This window comes from Mirounga angustirostris, unplaced genomic scaffold, assembly GCF_029215605.1.
Source record: "Mirounga angustirostris isolate CCGP_5_RB_7025 unplaced genomic scaffold, mMirAng1.0.hap1 SCAF_6, whole genome shotgun sequence".
Classification (NCBI taxonomy): Eukaryota; Metazoa; Chordata; class Mammalia; order Carnivora; family Phocidae; genus Mirounga; species Mirounga angustirostris.
The window spans coordinates 122672231-122690179 of NW_026991714.1; the positions used below are offsets into that span (position 1 = coordinate 122672231).

The 17949-nt window shown below is 40.1% G+C and overlaps 1 protein-coding gene across 2 annotated transcripts in view; it reads left to right on the forward strand.

Moving 5' to 3' along the window:
• LOC123846699 (cytochrome P450 2C41) overlaps nt 1–6689 on the forward strand; it is a 40636-nt gene extending 33947 nt beyond the window's left edge. The window contains exons 8-9 of one of the 2 annotated variants that reach the window (XM_064595051.1): nt 3532–3673; nt 5945–6688. In XM_064595051.1, the coding sequence (XP_064451121.1) occupies nt 3532–3673; nt 5945–6126 (324 nt within the window). In that variant the 3' untranslated portion in view covers nt 6127–6688. Of the gene's footprint in view, nt 1–3531; nt 3674–5944 lie in introns of both variants that reach the window. The other variant, XM_045878463.3, reaches the window with a different exon arrangement.
• The last annotated feature ends 11260 nt before the right edge of the window (nt 6690–17949 follow it).

A 17949-nucleotide genomic window follows, 5' to 3' on the forward strand; every position in this document is an offset into this window, starting at 1 on the left:
GTTTTACTTCTCTTTTCTGGATGGATAATGATGTTTCACTTCTTTTCATGTGCTGATTGACCACTCACATATATTCTTTGGTAGAGTGCTGAAATTATTATTCCTATTTTTTATTGGGTCATTTTCCTGATTTAATTATTGCAATCCTTTATATATTTTGCATGCAAGTCTTGTATCACATGTAGGTGTTGCTAACATTCACTCTCAATCTGTTGGGTTTTTTTTTTTTTTCTTTCCTTTCTTTAGCTTTCAAAGAATGTCTTTCAAAGGGCAGAAGTTTTGAATTTTGATGGAGTCCAATTTATCAATTTTTTTCTCTTTTGACTTGTGCTTTTGTGTCCTATCTGAAAAATTTGTTGCCAACACAAGTTCCCAAATACTTGCCCTTATGTTTTCTTCTACAAGTCTTATACTCTTAGCTTTTCTATTTAGGTCTGTGATCCATTTAAAGTTCATTTTTACTTATAGTGTGAAGTAGGAACTTTTTTTGTTGTTATGGATATCCACTTGTCCCAGCATAATTTACTGAAAATATACTAGCTTTTTCTTAAAGTAACATTTTCACATACTACTTGTCTTAAAATATATAAGGCAATTTTGAAAACAAAATTATAGACCTTAAATATGATAAACAGAGGATGGAATTTCCTTCCAATTTTTAATTTAAAAAGGTAAAAAATCTAAATAGCCTTTAAACACACACACACAATGACTATGTAATGTTTTATGTATATATAAATAATATATATGAAAATGTGTATACATCTAGATATTAAGTGCATATCTACCTATGTCCATCAATCTACCTCACTTCTAAATACTTCAGTATCTATCTTCTAAGAATGAGGGCTTCCTGCACAGCAATAACAGCATTCACACTCAAGGAATGATCATGTATACAATAATTTTATCTAACATATAGCCTGTAATTACATTTTTTCATGCATCCTAAGATACTCTTTAATAGCTTTTTTTGAGGGGGCATCTAGTAGCTAATCAAGGAATATGTATATAATTTGATTATCTGTCTCTTTAGGCCCTTTTTATAAAGAACATTTACGTTTCCTTTATTTGTTTCATTTCAATACACTGACAGTTTTGAAGAGTCCAGGACAGTTGTCATGTGGAATATTTCTCAGTCTGGTTTGGTGTGGTTTTTGTTTTCATTTTTGAGATTAGATTTCAATTCTGTGTTTTGGGGAAAAAAATTACATAGGTGATATCGTGTATGTCCCACTACATCACATTTTGGCTGGAGATGTGTAATATCAATTTATACCACTATTGGTGATGCTAAGGTACTGACTTATGAAGGAGGTATCTGCCATAATTCTCTGTTGTTGGGGTTCTATTTTTCATAGGTAATTAATAAAAAAATCTGTGGCATGGTACTTTAAGACCTTGTAAATATCTTGTTTCCCAAATCATTGATCCGACAGTTTTAGCATTAATTAATGATCTTTACTTGATAAAAATGATAAGTTTTTAAATTTTATTATTGGGGCATGTTTGTGTGTGTGTGTATCTATGTATAGCTAGGATTCATCTATAACAAAGAGTTCCTCCACATTTTTATTTTTATTTTTTTAAAGATTTTATTTATTTATTTATTTTAGAGAGACAGAGTGTGAGTGGGAAGAGTGGGGAGAGGGGAGAGGAGAGAGAGAGAATCTCAAGCAGACTACCTGCTGAGAGTGGAGCCCAATGCCGGGCTCAATCTCACCACCCTGGGATCATGACCTGAGCCTAAATCAAGAGTCAGATGCTTAACTGACTGAGCTACCTGGTGCCCGCCCCCGCACTAAAAGAAATTATTTGAGAGAGAGTGAGAGAGAGTGTGCAAGTGGGGGGGAGGATCAAAGGGAGAGGGACAAGCAGACTCCGTGCTGAGTATGGTACCCAACATGGTGCTCAATCCCACAACCCTGAGATCATGACCCAAGCCGAAACCAAAGTTGGACGTCCAACCAACCTAGCAACCCAGGTGCCACCCCTTTTGTAAATTAAGAGAAACAAATTGCATCCCAAAGATAAATACTCATTACTTGTTACTGTATTTGTCATATTGTCAAAGAAGTCATTTTTTTCTCTTGAGCAAATTTTCTTTTTTTTTTTATTTAAGATTTTATTTATTTATTTGAGAGAGAGAGAGAGAGAGCATGAGAAGGGAGAAGGTCAGAGGGAGAAGCATACTCCCTGCTGAGCTGGGAACCCGATGTGGGACTCGATCCTGGAACTCTGGGATCATGACCCGAGCCAAAGGCAGTCACTTAACCAACTGAGCCACCCAGGTGCCCCCAATTTTCCTTTTTTACTGTGGTAAAATATACAGAACATAAAAGTTACCATTTAGGTATTTTAAGTGCACAATTCAATGAAGCTTAGTACAGTCACTGTGTTGTGCAGCCATAGATACTGTCTAGTTCCAGAACATTTTCATCAGTCCAAAAGGAGATCCCTTACCCATCAAGCAGTCATTCCCCACTCCTCCCTCCCTCTCCCTCCCTCCCTCTCTCCAGCCCCTGACAACCACTAATCTGTTTCTGTCTGCATAGATTTACCAGTCATTTTTTTAAGTAACCTCTATGCCCAGTATGGGGTGTGAACGCACAACCTCAATATCAAAAGTCTCATGCTCTACTGACTGAGCCAGCCAGGTGCTCCACCAGAGTCATTTCAAACCAGATCAAACCTCTGTTTTTAAAAGCCCTAGGAACAGATTCCAAATACTCCTGACTTTTCAAGAGCCAACAAAGGCTTCCATTTTATTTATTTATTTATAAGATTTTTATTTATTTATTTATTTGAGAGAGAGAGCACGAGCAGGAGGAAGAGCAAAGGGAGAGGCAGAGGGAGAGAGAGGATCCCAAGCAGACTCTGTGGAGCCAGAAATGGGGTTCCATCTTACCACCCTGAGATCACAACCTGAGCCGAAACCAAGAGTGGGACACTCAACTGACTGAGCTACCCAGGCACCCCTAGACGCTTCCATTTTAAACCATAATCCACGTGAGATGTATGAAAACCGAAGCGATGAAATAGAGCAGGGAGTGAGACAGATACAAGTGTCCAAACACTGTGATTAGTGGAGGGGATTCAGACCCTATTGGAAGCCATATTAGCATCCTGACTAGCACTGGTCTTAATCTTATCCCGGTTTATTACTTGGTCTGTCTGGCTGGAAATGCCACTGTCCTTCTTTGGAAGGGATTCCTCACATAAATATCAAAAGATTGAACTAAGTGATTTTTTTTTTTTTAAGATTTTATTTATTTATTTGACAGAGAGAGACACGGCGAGAGAGGGAACACAAGCAGGGGGAGTGGGAGAGGGAGAAGCAGGCTTCCCACTGAGCAGGGAGCCCGATGTGGGGCTCGATCCCAGGATCCTGGGATCATGACCTGAGCCAAAGGCAGACGCTTAACGACTGAGCCACCCATGCGCCCCTGAACTAAGTGATTTGCCACATTTCTTCCAGCTCTACAACTTCTATAATTTATAACCCAGTTTATCTTCATCTGTTCATTCCAGGGCACAACCATATTAACATCACTGACTTCTGTGCTCCATGATGACCAAGAATTCCCCAACCCAGAGATATTTGACCCTGCCCACTTCCTGGATGATAGCGGCAACTTTAAGAAGAGTGACCATTTCGTGGCTTTCTCAGCAGGTAATAAAAATTAAATTCCTTAGGTGCTGAAGGGGACAAAATATTTTGGGGGGGATCAGTTGAAACCTACATTGTGCCTGCCCTGGGGTGGGTAGAATTGTTCTTTGTCCATGACCAAAAGCATCACTCCTAATGCCCATGCATTTTCCCCCACTCAGCATACATCGTTATTATTGGAACTTTGGCTGGGTGACCCAGTTTTTCCAAAGTGAGAAAGAGAATAGGTTCATTGAATTCTGCCTCTATATATATCACTAAGCTACCAAGAGCTTCTCTTAGCAGCAGCTGAAACTCATTTAGACTTTACTCACTGGCCATGAGAAAGGTATATAACTCCTCAACTTTGAGTTAAGTATCTTTTAAAAAAATTATTTATTTGAGAGAGAAAGAGAGAGAGAGGCACAAGCAAGGGAGTGGCAGAGCGAGAAGGAGAAGCAGGCTCCCTGCTGAGCAGGGTGGGGGTGGGGGATGGGGAGGGCAGGCAAAGGGACAAGCAGATTCCCACAGAGCCGGGAGCCTAATGCGGGGCTTGATCCCAGGACTCTGATGGGATCATGATGGGAGCTGAAGGCAGCCACTTAACTGACTGAGCCACCCAGGGCCCCCTGAGTTAAATGTCTTCTATGTGGGTCGCCTGGGTGGCTCAGTCGGTTAGGTGTCTGACTTTGGCTCAGGTCATGATCTAAGGGTCCTGGGATTAAGCCTTGCATCAAGCTCCCCACTCAGTGGGGACCTGCTTGTCCCTCTGCCCTCCCCTGCCTCCCGCTAGTATTCTCTCTCAAATAAATAAATACAATCTTAAAAAAAAAAATTATCTTCTATATGATATCCCTCACTCCCCAGAGTGAGCTCTGGGGTGACAGGCATCCACAAGCACAGCGTGGACACTAAAGGGGTAACACTCTAGTTAGGGAAGCAGATTAGTAAACAGATCATTAGACTAGTGTTGTGGGAGAGGAAAGCCCAGGCTGCTCAGGAGACAGAAGAGGAAGCTGCCTGCTTCCTGCTCACTCATACTCCACAGTGAGGCAGAGTTTATACTGGAATAAGCACATTCTAACAGCAGAAAAGGAATTTGAGCTGCCTCACAGGGGACAGGGAGTGGGGGAAAGAAGAGGGGGACGGGGTGCTTTTACAAAGTGGACCATAGGAGCAGGACATTTCTATAGATTGAGGAGGTCAGAACCTGCCAACTAACCACAGCATCAAGGAAACCTTGGGAAAGTGGCAGAATGCCCTGCAGTGGTTCCAAGGCACCTGATTGTCCTCCACTCAGGATCATGTATCTTGGATATTGCGTCTCCACATCTATAGTGTGTGCTGAGTCTCTGGCGATGGAGTCCCCTTCATTTATCTGATGGCTTTTGATGCCTGCTTTGGGTCTTGCACTGTACATACCAAGATGTCAAGGACTGAGCCTTCACTACACGGAATGCACATTTTAGCATGTTAGAAAAAGAAATAAACAGAAAACTATGATTCAAGGTGAGGATCTATGCTTTAATTGAAGAGTGAATAGATGCTGAGGAAACCCAGAGAAGGCAAGACTCTACTGCCAGAGGGGATCATAGGGATTATGGAGAGGAAATGACATGAGACTTAGGTCCTGAAAGAAGTACAAGAGAAGTGCACCTTAACCAAAGGAAACAGCATGAAATAAAGCTGGAAATGTCATGGTGTGTTGGAGATTGATGAAGATTGGGTATGGCTAGAACCGAGAGTAGAGGGTATGGAGGATGGAAGGAGGGATAGGGAACGTCAGACTGGGTACAGAATGTGGAGGGTCAGTTCCACCCATTTGACCTCACCTCATAGGACAGATCAGGGACACACTGAATATTTTAAAGTGAGAGAGTGACACATTTAGACATGTGCTTTTGAAATCACATGAAGGAAAAAAAATCTTTGACACAGATATATGAATTCCCTTCTCTTAGTCCTTCTTCCTCCAAAGCACTTGGACAAGTGGGTGTGTTTCTACAAAGATGTATGGAAACTGGAAATGAGAAGAGAGCAGTTGTAATGTGGAAATACATAATGAATGCTTGATGTAGGCCTGATACTCAATAGATATTTGTTGAATGAAGGGTTCCTGTCAAGACACTAGATGAATAGCAAGCATTTCCATCCTTCTATCCAGCTGCCCCTCTAACCTTCCTTCCAGCTCTCCATCAGTTCAGTCATTCATCAGATACTTCTTTTGGCATACTTCTTGTTGCAGTTCGAAACGTAGTGTTCAAGGAACAGATCCCTTGTGTTTGTTATTTTCAGGAAAACGAGTATGCGTGGGAGAAGGACTGGCCCGAATGGAGCTGTTTTTATTCCTGACCACCATTTTACAGAAATTTACCCTGAAATCTCTGGTTGACCCAAAGGACATTGATACCACCCCTATTGCCAGTGGGTTTGGCCATGTCCCACCCCCCTACCAGGTGTGCTTCATTCCCATGTGAGGAAGGGCAGACCATCTGCCTGCCCCTGTGCTGGTGTCTGTGACTCCTCCTCCTATGGGGCATCATTCACCTCCTTCTCACTGCTGGGGATACACTCTCTGACCTCATCTCCTACTTCCCCAGTCCCTTCATACCCAGTGAACATCCAACCTCCATTAAAGGAAAGTTTCCAGGGGCGCCTGGGTGGCTCAGCCAGTTTAATGTCTGCCTTCAGTTCAGGTCATGATCCTGGAGTCCTGTGACCGAGCCCCACTTTGGGCTCCCTGCTCAGCGGGGAGTCTGCTTCTCCCTCTCCTCCTCTCCGGCTTGTGCTCACTCTCTCGTTCGCTCACTCTCTCAAATAAATAAAATCTTTAAAAAAAAAAAAAAAGAGCAAAGTTTCCAGAATTTCATTGTACACATGCTGTGCTGTTGTTTATACTCTATAACACTTGTATTTGCCACCACATATACTTATCTAATATTGAGCTATTACCATGTTATCACCATGGAACAAAACCAAATGATTAGTATACGCTAACACACAGTCATTTGTCCTCTGCATGTTGTAAATGGAAAGCCTTATTATTTGCTGAGCCAGTTTTTAGACTTTCCTTCTTTTTTGCATAATACATGTAAGATATGGAAGAAAATAGAGTCCAAAGAGGCCACACCATGCTGTCCTCGTAATGATAAGCACAGAGAGGGGCAACGGGGGAGAGGGCAGGAAAGCTCTCTTGGCTCAGTGTCACCTACAGGTACTTGAGGTTTGGATTTAAAAGTGAGAAAAGTTGTGTCCAGGAGCCGTGTAATAGAATTTCAGCAATGGGGGTAAGGAATAATCCGTGTTAGAATTCATTTCTCTGCTTTGGTGTCACTTTGAACACCAAAGATTTGACATGTTGGTATGAGTTTGTTTCAAACTTAGAGTCAGGTATTAACGTATGCTTTCATATTGCTAATCAAATCTTCTAAGGGTCATTCTTTGCTCTCTGACCTAGAACAAAATCCCTGGGGCCATCACTAGATAGTCTTTTTTCTACTTTCCAGCACATTGTTTTATACCTAACACAAGTGTGATGGCTGTGTGATGCTATGATCCTAAAGTCTTTATCTAAAACATAGACAACTAGACATCTTATACCAGTCAAATAATTTCCATCATTTTTTTTCTTATGTGTTTAAGTGTATAAAATGAGCATCACCTACTACCTTCTGCCAGCTTATCTCCTAGAGAAAACTTTTTATACTTTGGCATGCATTTTTAAGATAACGTATGAGGATAGGTATACATAAACTAATATATGTCCAAAGTATATATTCACACATAATATATATTATATATACACATGAAATTAAAAATGATTCTTTACCTTTGGCCTCATAATAACACATAATATTCTACAACTTGCTGTTTTTCTACTATACAATATGCCATGGAAAATTCTAAATAATAAAAACATGGGCAAATGAATGGACAGATTACAGAAAAGGAAATGAAATGGTTCCTAAATACATGAAAAGATCTTAGAAATAAAAGGTACAAATTAGAACTGTATTATATTCCTTTAAACCTTGATTGGTATATGAAAAGATTTTAACAGAAGTATTAGCAAATGTGTGTGCCACACATTTGTGTGTGTGTTCTAAAGTTACCTTCTCTGTGAAGCCTACCCTGAGATTCTTTTTTTTAATTAATTAATTAATTTATTTGAGGGGGGGCCAGGGAGGGGCAGAGGGAGAGAGGAACTTTAGCAAACTGAACTCAGCAAGCGCCTGTCGCAGGGCTCGATCCCATGACCCTGAGATCACCACCCGAGCCAAAAACCACGAGTTGGATGGTCAACCAACTGCACCACCCAGGCGCCCCTACCCTGAGATTCTTATTGAAACTTGTAAACTCTTCTCCATCATCACATTCCCCATCCTTCACCTTCTGAATCTCCTTACAATGTGTTTGCCACTTCGCACATTTCATGTTAATTAACCTTGCTCATAAACCTAGGGGGTAGATAGTATTTGTATGAGTTTCCTAATGCTGCTATAACAAATGACCACCAAGTCAGTGGCTCAAAACAACACAGATTTACTACTTACTTATAATTCCGGAGTTCAAAAGTCCAATATCTGTGTTCGTGGGCTAAAATCAAGGTGCTGGCAAGGCTGCTTTCTTCTGAGGCTCTAGGAAAGGATCCATTTCCCTGCCTTTACAGCTTTGAGATGCTGCCAGCGTTCCTTGGCTCATGACTCTTTCCTCCCAACAGTCCCATCTTCTTGCTTATTTTCTTGTACTTATTCTAATCTTCCTGTCTCCCTCTCCTAAGGACTATGTGATTACATTTCGTCTACCTGGCTAATTTAGGATAACCTCCTCATTTTAAAATCCTGAAGAGGGGCACCTAGGTGGCTCAGTCAGTTAAGCATCTGACTTCAACTCAGGCCATGATCCGGGGATCCTGGGATGGAGCCGCACATTGGAGTCCCTGCTCAGTGGAGAGTCTGCTTCTTCCTCTCCCTCTACCCCTCCACCCACTCTCCCACCCCGGCTCATGCTCTCTCTCTCTCTCTCTCTCTGGCACATGTGTGCTCTCTCTTTCAAATAAATAAATAAAATCCTGAACTTAATCATATTTGCACAACTCCTCTGACCGTTTAAGGTATATAATCGGTTAAGTGTCTGCCTTCGGCTCAGGTCATGATCCCAGAGTCCTGGGATTGAGCCCCGCGTTGGGCTCCTTGCTCAGCAAAAAAAAATCATTTTTTTTTTTTTAAAGATTTTATTTATTTATTTGAGACAGAGAATGAGATAGAGCATGAGAGGGTCAGAGGGAGAAGCAGACTCCCTGCCGAGCAGGGAGCCCGATGTGGGACTCAATCCAGGGACTCCAGGATCATGACCTGAGCCGAAGGCAGTCGCTTAACCAACTGAGCCACCCAGGCGCCCAAAAATCATTTTTTTTTTTTTTGCTATTAACTCTCTTCCCCTACCCTCCTTCTAAAAAAGCCTTCCATTTTGTGTATCTCCTTAGAGAGTCATCTATTTGCTAGATGGGATGCTGCCTGATTCATAAATCATTTAATAAAGCCAATTAGATCTTCAAATTTATTCAGTTGAATTTTGTTTTTTTGTTTGTTTTTAAAGATTTTATTTATTTATTTGACAGAGAGAGACACAGCGAGAGAGGGAACACAAGCAGGGGGAGTGGGAGAGGGAGAAGCAGGCTCTCCTCTGAGCAGGGAGCCCGATGCGGGGCTCGATCCCAGGACCCTGGGATCATGACCTGAGCCGAAGGCAGACGCGCAGACGCTTAACGGCTGAGCCACCCAGGCGCCGCTGAATTTTGTTTTTTAACAAGGCTTATTAAACTGATCTTTTTTGAAGCGTTTCTTTAAAAAGAAACAGAAGCAAATCACACCCAGACTTCCCAGTAATTATTTTCCCTAAGATTATTAGATATAGGATACCCACATCTTATTTCTCAGCTCTATGAATATGGTCGCATTTGATGGTTAAGTTATGAGACTAATCTCATAGTAACTAGGTAGACTTCCAAAACTAGAAGTCTTTCTTCAATCATTTATAAAGATAATTTTATTAAAGATAATTTAAAAGACCTCTCGTATGGTGTTTGCAAAGAGCCAATTTCATCATTCAGGAATGTCTACTTCTATGATGTTCTAAATGAGGTAAAGCTAATTTAATGGTGCTAGAAACTAGAGCAGTGGGGTGCCTGGGTGGCTTAGTCGTTAAGCGTCTGCCTTCGGCTCAGGTCATGGTCCCAGGGTCCTGGGATCGATCCCCGCATCAGGCTCCCTGCTCAGAGGAGAGCCTGCTTCTCCCTGTCCCACTCCCCCTGCTTGTGTTCCCTCTCTCTGTGTCTCTCTCTGTCAAATAAATAAATAAAATCTTTATTTTTTTTATTTTATTTAAAATCTTAAAAAAAAAAAAAAGAAACCAGAGCAGTGGTTGCTTCTGAGGAGGGGGGATTGCTATGAAGGAATTTTCCACGGGGATGAGATTGTTCTATACCTTGATAGGATGTGGTTACTCAGGTGTTGGTGTTTGTCAAAACTGACTAAGCTGTAAACTCAGCTCTTACTGGAAGGCCCCAATGCCCCCAGATGAGCAAGATGTTTAAGGCCATTTCAAAAAGGGAAGGTGTTTCAAGTTCCAGAAAGTAAGCCTTTTCTTATATCTGTTCTGATCTAGTCTGACCCTATGCTTATAGTTGTCATTTTAAGACAGGAAACTGAAGGGACCTCATGAAAAAGAGCCATTTTTTTCCCCTTTGCAGCTTTTCCTGCTCGTATTCTTGCTAGGACCTGCACCCCCACCTTACACATATGCTTATGTTTGTCCTCCTTGTAAAGATCAAGGAGTTAGTGATTTCTTTGGAGTCGTCCAGCACAATAGGTAACATCTAAGGCGTGATGAGGTGGGGTTGTTCTCTAAAACCACTGACTCCACAAACACCATGATGCCAAGACCCCTGGCTTCAGGGACTGAGTGACTTATGAAGGACACCTGGACCCTGTCCTTGTTCTGACCAGTTTCTGGATGCCTGAGAGGACACGTGAACCACACCACAATCACCAATAAAAACCCCAGACCCCCAACACGGATGAGACTCCTTCCTTTCCTTTCTGAGTCTCCCAGACAGTCAGTGTGTCTATATCTGCTCTCTCTATATCTTCAGTAAACCCCCAATGGGCATTTTTAAATTTATTTATTTGACAGCGAGCACAAGCAGGGGGAGCGGCAGGCAGAGGAAGAAGCAGGCTCCCTGCAGAACAGAGAGCTTGTCGTTTTTTAACAGCATATTGTGGGCTATCCTACTTAAGAAAACTTTTGTTCAAGGCCAGCTTGCAGACAACAAATGAAATTCGAAAATGATAGTAGAATGATAAATACTTGTATAGTGCTACTATGTGCCAGGCACTGTTCCAAGCACTTTGCCCACACTAATCTCTCAATATAAATTATTACAAGGCCATCTGTGAAGGATAACTCCATGTCAGAATTTAAGTTACCAATCCAATATGGTTTTTTTCCCTTTAAAAATCAGAGCATATCAAATAACAGCATAATGATTCTCTAATAGCTTCTTTTACTTTTATGTATTTTAGGGAGTGATATAATACAGATTCGTGCTGTCTTTTGCCACATTTCTATAGTTATCAGTTACTTCTGATTTTTTCACTTTGTCTTCTGTGAATCTGTCCTTAGCTCTTATTTCTTTTAAAGAAATTGCCTTGGGGGGCCTCTGGGTGGCTCAGTCTGTTAAGCATCTGCCTTTGGCTCAGGTCATGATCCAGGGGTCCTGAGATGGAGCCCTGCATCAGGCTCCCTGCTCAACAGGGAGCCTGCTTCTCCCTCTCCTGTTCCCCCTACCCCCTGCTCGTACTCAAGTTCTCTGGTGTTCTCTCTCTCAAATAAATAAAATCTTTAAAAAAAAAAAAAAAAAGAAAGAAAGAAATTGCCTTGGAGCTGTATCACCGGTAAACCTCTCTGTTGAGGCCTCCAGCTAAGTTGGTTCTCTGCACCCACTGTCCCCTCCCATGACCTGTGTGATTACTGTGCCATCTCACTGGCCTGGGCTGAGTTTGGACCAGAGCCACTGAGTGGTTCCAATGGTCAGCTTGGCTTCTGAAGTGTCTCTCAGACCTTTCATTTTTCACTTGACAACAAAGGGAGATAATTTCTTGTGACTTCAGTCTTTCTCTCCAAAGAATATAAAAATTCTGCTCCAAACTTAGAATTTATGATATTTCACTTGAGAAGGAACTTTATTTAGGAGTTAGCTGACTCAAAAGATTTCCTATTATTGATAGTAGTAGTTCAGTAAGTACAGTTTATTGATGAGTTTTAACCATCTCATTTCATAAACTTTGCCTCAAGTAAGTGACAGGAAATCAATGGGAGCCCTCTCAACCTGCAAGCTGGAGGATAATCTCAAAAGGCAGTACTGAAATTTATACTGAAAACAATTATATATGTCAATCTACTAAAAGACCACAAAAGGTGGGATGATTTCTCCATTAAAACTGATCTTTGGGGGACACCTGGCTGGCTCAGTCAGTAGGGCATGTGACTCTTGATATTAGGGTTGTGAGTTCAAGCCCCACACCGGGCGTACCTAAAAAAAATTTTTTTTAGGGGCGCCTGGGTGCCTTAGTCGTTAAGCGTCTGCCTTCGGCTCAGGTCGTGATCCCGGGGTCCTGGGGTCGAGTCCCGTATTGGGTTCCTTGCTCTGCGGAGAGCCTGCTTCTCCCTATCCCTCTGCCACTCCCCCTGTTCGTGCTCTCTCTCTTTCTGACAAATAAATAAATAAAATCTTTAAAAACAAAACAGCTGAACTTTGGAGTTCTAAATATGATTTCAAGGAGTCTTTCCACTTTACAGGGCAAAATTTCAATTTATTTTGCCTGTTGATCATTGAAATTAAGTTGATATTACTCAATAATTTATCTTTGCAATGTCTTACAGTTTCCTGTATAAATGGCTTTCACATCATTTCTTAAACTATTTCCAAATCTTTTATTATTTCTGATGCTATTGGTCCATCCATCTTAAGGTGGATGGAATTGTTTTTGAACTTTCATTTTCTAATAGTTTGTTACTAGTATATAGAACATTTGATTTTGTTCTTGAGTTTTATACATTGGCCTTACATCTTGCTAAATTTATTAGTTCTAGGAGCTTTTTTGTGGATTCCTTGGTGTTTTCTGCCTACAAGAACATTTCATCTATGAATAATGACAATTGTACCTCTTTCCCCCAACTGAAATGCTTTCTATTTTTCCCTTGTCTTAATAAACTGATTAGGATCTCCAGTACAATGTTAAATAAAAATGGTAAGACTGGTTATCTTTCCTCTATTCCTGATCTTTGGCAGAAAACTTGAGGCTTTCCTCATTTTATATGTTATTAGCCGTAGGTTTTACATGGGTGCCCTTTACCAGGTTGAGAAAGTTTCCTTCTGAAGGAGAGGAAGGTAAAGTCTTAGCTAAGACTTTTTAAACATGTGTTAACAAAAATTCAACTGACTAATTTAAAATTCAAATTGGCTTTATCGAATGATTCATGATCAGCCAGCATCCCATCTAGCAAATAGAAAGGAGCTCTGTGGAGCAGAAGAAAAGGAAAGGTTTTGTTTGTTTGTTTTTCAATTTTTTTTTTAAATTTTATTATGTTATGTTAGTCACCATACAATACATCATTAGTTTTTGATGTGGTGATCCACGATCCATTGTTTTCGTATCTTAGGACCCCTCCCAAGATCAAGGAAAACAGGCCAACACCCCGGCATGTAATAGTAAAACTTGCAAATCTTAGAACCAAGGAAACCATCTTAAGGGCAGTTAGGGGGAAGAGATTCCTTACGTACAGAGGGAGGAACATCAGAATAACATCAGACCTATCCACAGAGACCTGGCAAGCCAGAAAGACCTGGCAAAACATATTCAGGGTACTGAATGAGAATAACATGCAGCCAAGAATACTTTATCTGGCAAGGCTTTCATTTAGAATGGATGGAGAGATGCAGAGCTTCCACAACCGGCAGAAACTGAAATAATATGTGACCACTAAGCTGGCCCTGCAAGAAATATTAAGGGGGGTTCTATAAAAGGACAAAGACCCCAAGAGTGATATACAACAGAAATTTACAGGGACAATCTATAAAAACAACATCTTCACAGGCAACATGATGACAATTAATTCATATCTTTCAATAATCACTCTCAACGTGAACGGCCTAAATGCTCCCATAAAAGGCACAGGGTTGCAGATTGGATAAAAAGACAAGACCCATCCAGGGGCGCCTGGGTGGCTCATTCGTTGGGTGTCTGCCTTCAGCTCGGGTCATGATCCCAGGGTCCTAGGATCGAGCCTTGCATTGGGCTCCCTGCTCAGCAAGAAGCCTGCTTCTCCCTCTCCCACTCCCCCTGCTTGTGTTCCCTCTCTCGCTGTGTCTCTCCCTGTCAAATAAATAAATAAAATCTTAAAAAAAAAAAAAAAAGACAGGACCCATCCATATGCTGTCTACAAGAGACTCATTTTGAACCTAAAGATACATCCAGACTGAAAGTGAAGGGATGGAGATCCATCTTCCATGCCAGCAGGCCTCAAAGAAATCTGGGGTAGCAATTCTTAGACAAATTAGATTTTAAACTAAAGTCTGTAGTTAGAGACACGGAAGGATGCTATATCATTCTTAAAGGGTCTATCCAACAAGAAGATCTAACAATTGTAAATATCTATGCCCCCAACATGGGAGCAGCCATATACATAAGCCAACTGTTAACCAAAATAAAGAGTCATATTGGTAACAATACATTAATTGTAGGAGACCTCAATACTCCACTCTCAGCAATGGACAGATCATCTAAGCAGAAAATCAACAAAGAAACAAGAGCTTTGAATGACACACTGGACCAGATGGACCTCATAGATATATACAGAACATTCCACTCTAAAACAACAGAATACTCACTCTTCTCGAGTGCACATGGAACTTTCTCCAGAATAGACCACATACTGGGTCACAAATCAGGTCTCAACTGATACCAAAAGATTTAGATTATTCCCTGCATATTCTCAGACCACAATGCTTTAAAACTGGAACTCAATGGGGCGCCTGGGTGGCTCAGTCATTAAGCATCTGCCTTCGGCTCAGGTCATGATCCCAGGGTCCTGGGATCGAGTCCCACATCGGGCTCCCTGCTCGGCGGGAAGCCTGCTTCTCCCTCTCCCACTCCCCCTGCTTGTGTTCCTGCTCTCGCTATTTCTCTCTCTGTCAAATAAATAAATAAATAAATCTTTAAAAAAAAAAAAAACTGGAACTCAATCACAAGAAAAAATTTGGCAGAAATTCAAACTCTTGGAAGCTAAAGACCACTCTGCTCAAGAATGTTTGGGTCAACCAGGAAATCAAAGAAGAACTTAAACAATTCATGGAAACCAATGAGAACGAAAACACATCGGTCCAAAACCTATGGGATACTGCAAAGGCTGTCCTAAGGGGGAAATACATAGCCATCCAAGCCTCACTCAAAAAAAAGAAAAATCCCAAATTCACCAACTAACTTTACACCTTAAAGAACTAGAGAAAAAGCAACAAGCAATGCCTAAGCCATGCATTAGAAGAGAAATAATTAAGATTAGAGCAGAGATCAATGAATTAGAAACCAGAAACACAGTAGATCAGATCAACAAAACTAGAAGCTGGTTCTTTGAAAGAATAAGATCGATAAACCACTGGCCAGACTTATCCAAAAGAAAAGAGAAAGGACCCAAATTAATAAAATTATGAATGAAAGGGGAGAGATCATGACTAACACCAAGGAAATAGAAACAATTATTAGAAATTATTATCAACAACTATATGCCAATAAACTGAGCAATCTGGAAAAGGAAAGGTTTTTAAAGGCAGAGAGGGAGCTGGAAAAAATGCATTGTTTCAGGCGAGGTAGCTCTCCTAAGGGGAACAGAAACTGTCTATCAGTAAATTTCCTAGTCCTGACCAGTGAATTCAATGTTGACTGGTTAAAGGTTACATTATTGGGTGGGATGAAACTGCAGTTAGGCTAGGCATTCAGTCTTGAGTGGGACCTTAACATAAGTCACTCCTTTTGGGGCCTCTGGTTTTCATTTTAACACAGCAAAGTGTATTGAGCTTTGTTAAATGCTTTTTTTCTGTATCCTCTGCCTCCACTGAAAAAAAATCACATACTTTTCTCCTCTATTGATATTTTGAATTATGTTGATTGATTTTCAGATGTTAAACTAACCGTGCACACTGAAGATAAACTCCACTTTGTCATGTCTATGATCCCTTTAATATTGAATTCCATTTGATGAAGCTTTGTTAAGGGTTTTTGCATCTTTATTCATGAAAGTTACTGGTCTGTAGTTCTTTTGCCTTGTGATGTCTTTAGTTCTGGAATCAGGATATTTCCTGGCCTCAAAAAATGAGTTCAGAAGTTGTGTCTTCACTTCTTTTCTGAATGATTTTATGCAGTATTGATATGTTCTTTTCTCTTTTCCTTTAATTGTTGGTAGAGTTAACCAATGAAGCCATATGAGCCTGGAGTTTCCTTTGTTGGAAAATTTTTACTAATACAACCTTTAAAATTTATATAGGGCTGGTCAGGCTTTCTATTTCTTGTTGGGTGAGATATGGGATTTTGTGTCTTTTAAAGAATTTGCCTATCTCACCTGGTTGTCAAAAGTGTTGTTTGTAATAATCTCTTATTCTTTTTTTTTTTAAGATTTTTATTTATTTATTTGAGAGAGAGAGAGAGTGAGAGAGAGAGAGCCCAAGAGGGGGTAGGGTCAGAGGGAGAAGCAGACTCCCTGCTGAGCAGGGAGCCCGATGCGGGACTCGATCCCGGGACTCTGGGATCATGACCTGAGCCGAAAGCAGTCGCTTAACCAACTGAGCCACCCAGGCACCCAATAATCTCTTATTCTTTAATGTTCTGAAGCCACTGTAGTGATTCCCCTTCTTTTATTCCTGATATTGGCTATGTTTTCCTTTTTTTTTTCTAGCTAGAGGTTTATAAATTTTATTAATCTTTAAAAAAAGAATCAGCTTCTGCTTTCATTACTTTTTATCTTTTGCTTTTCTCTTTTTTCTTTCATTCATTTCTGCTTTTATATTTTATTTCCACCTTCCTGATGGCTTTGAATTTAATGTTCTCTTTTATATTAAGGTGGCAGATGGTATCATTGATTTGAGATTTTTCTTCTATTTTAGGGATTCTAAGGCTTTAAGTTTTCCTCTAAGTGTCCTGTGTTAGCTGCATCCCCATAAATTCTGGTAGGATGTATTTTCATCATTATTGAATTAAAAATATTTTTCTTGTGATTTATGCTTTTGCCCAGTGATGACTTAAATGTGTGCGGCTTAATTTTCATGTATTTGGGGGTTTTTTTGTTGTATTTTAAAAATTACTAAAGTTTACTTAGTATGGTTTTCTTTCAACTTGGATTCATTGGCTTATTTTTTAAACTAGTAATTTGGGCCATTTAATTTAAAACACAGTTAAATTTTTTTGCTCTGAGTTACAGACTTTAAAAAAAGCTGCCATTTAAAGTGTTGAAAGCTCAATTTTTCTTTTCTAGAAATTTTCTTTTTTTTAATTTATGTAAATGTTTATTAATCCTTAGAGTCAATTTTAAAAAGTTCTGTTGAATTTAGGAAAGTCTATAATCTGATTCATTAGTTATCTAACTTGGAGATAGGTAAAAGTAAACTAATTTGTTAAGAAAATATTTCATACTCAGAACATGGAAAAATTTTTATCAAACTCTTGAGCATGCCAAGGAATTCACTGGGAGTTCATAGCCAGATTTCTATTTCTTTATTTGCTCTTTGTTTTCTGCAGTAATTGTGTGGGTCAGACCATGGCTTGAGCTAATGGTTTAACTTTTAAAGTCCTTGCTGGACAGGGCACTCTCCTTTATGTTTTGACCTAGCTCATTTGTACATTTCTGTGTGGCTATTTTATTTCTTTTGACATGAAAGAGAAAAAATTACATTTACACAGAACATTTCAGATTTCTCATGTATTTCCTAATGAGGGCATGAAGCTCCTGACAATCTAGAAGCATTAATTCCCAGTGCAACATACATTTAGATAATTTATACAATTGTTGAATAACCTGAGAAAAACTTTCTGAAAGGTCCTTTATCTTTGCTCTAAAGCCATATAAAATCAGTACAAAGGTTTCTTCTTTTAAAATTTTTAAAAATTTTAAGATTTATTTATTTATTTATTTTGAGAGAGAGAGAGAGAGCATGCACATGCAGGGGGAGGAGCAAAGGGGGAAGGAAAGGA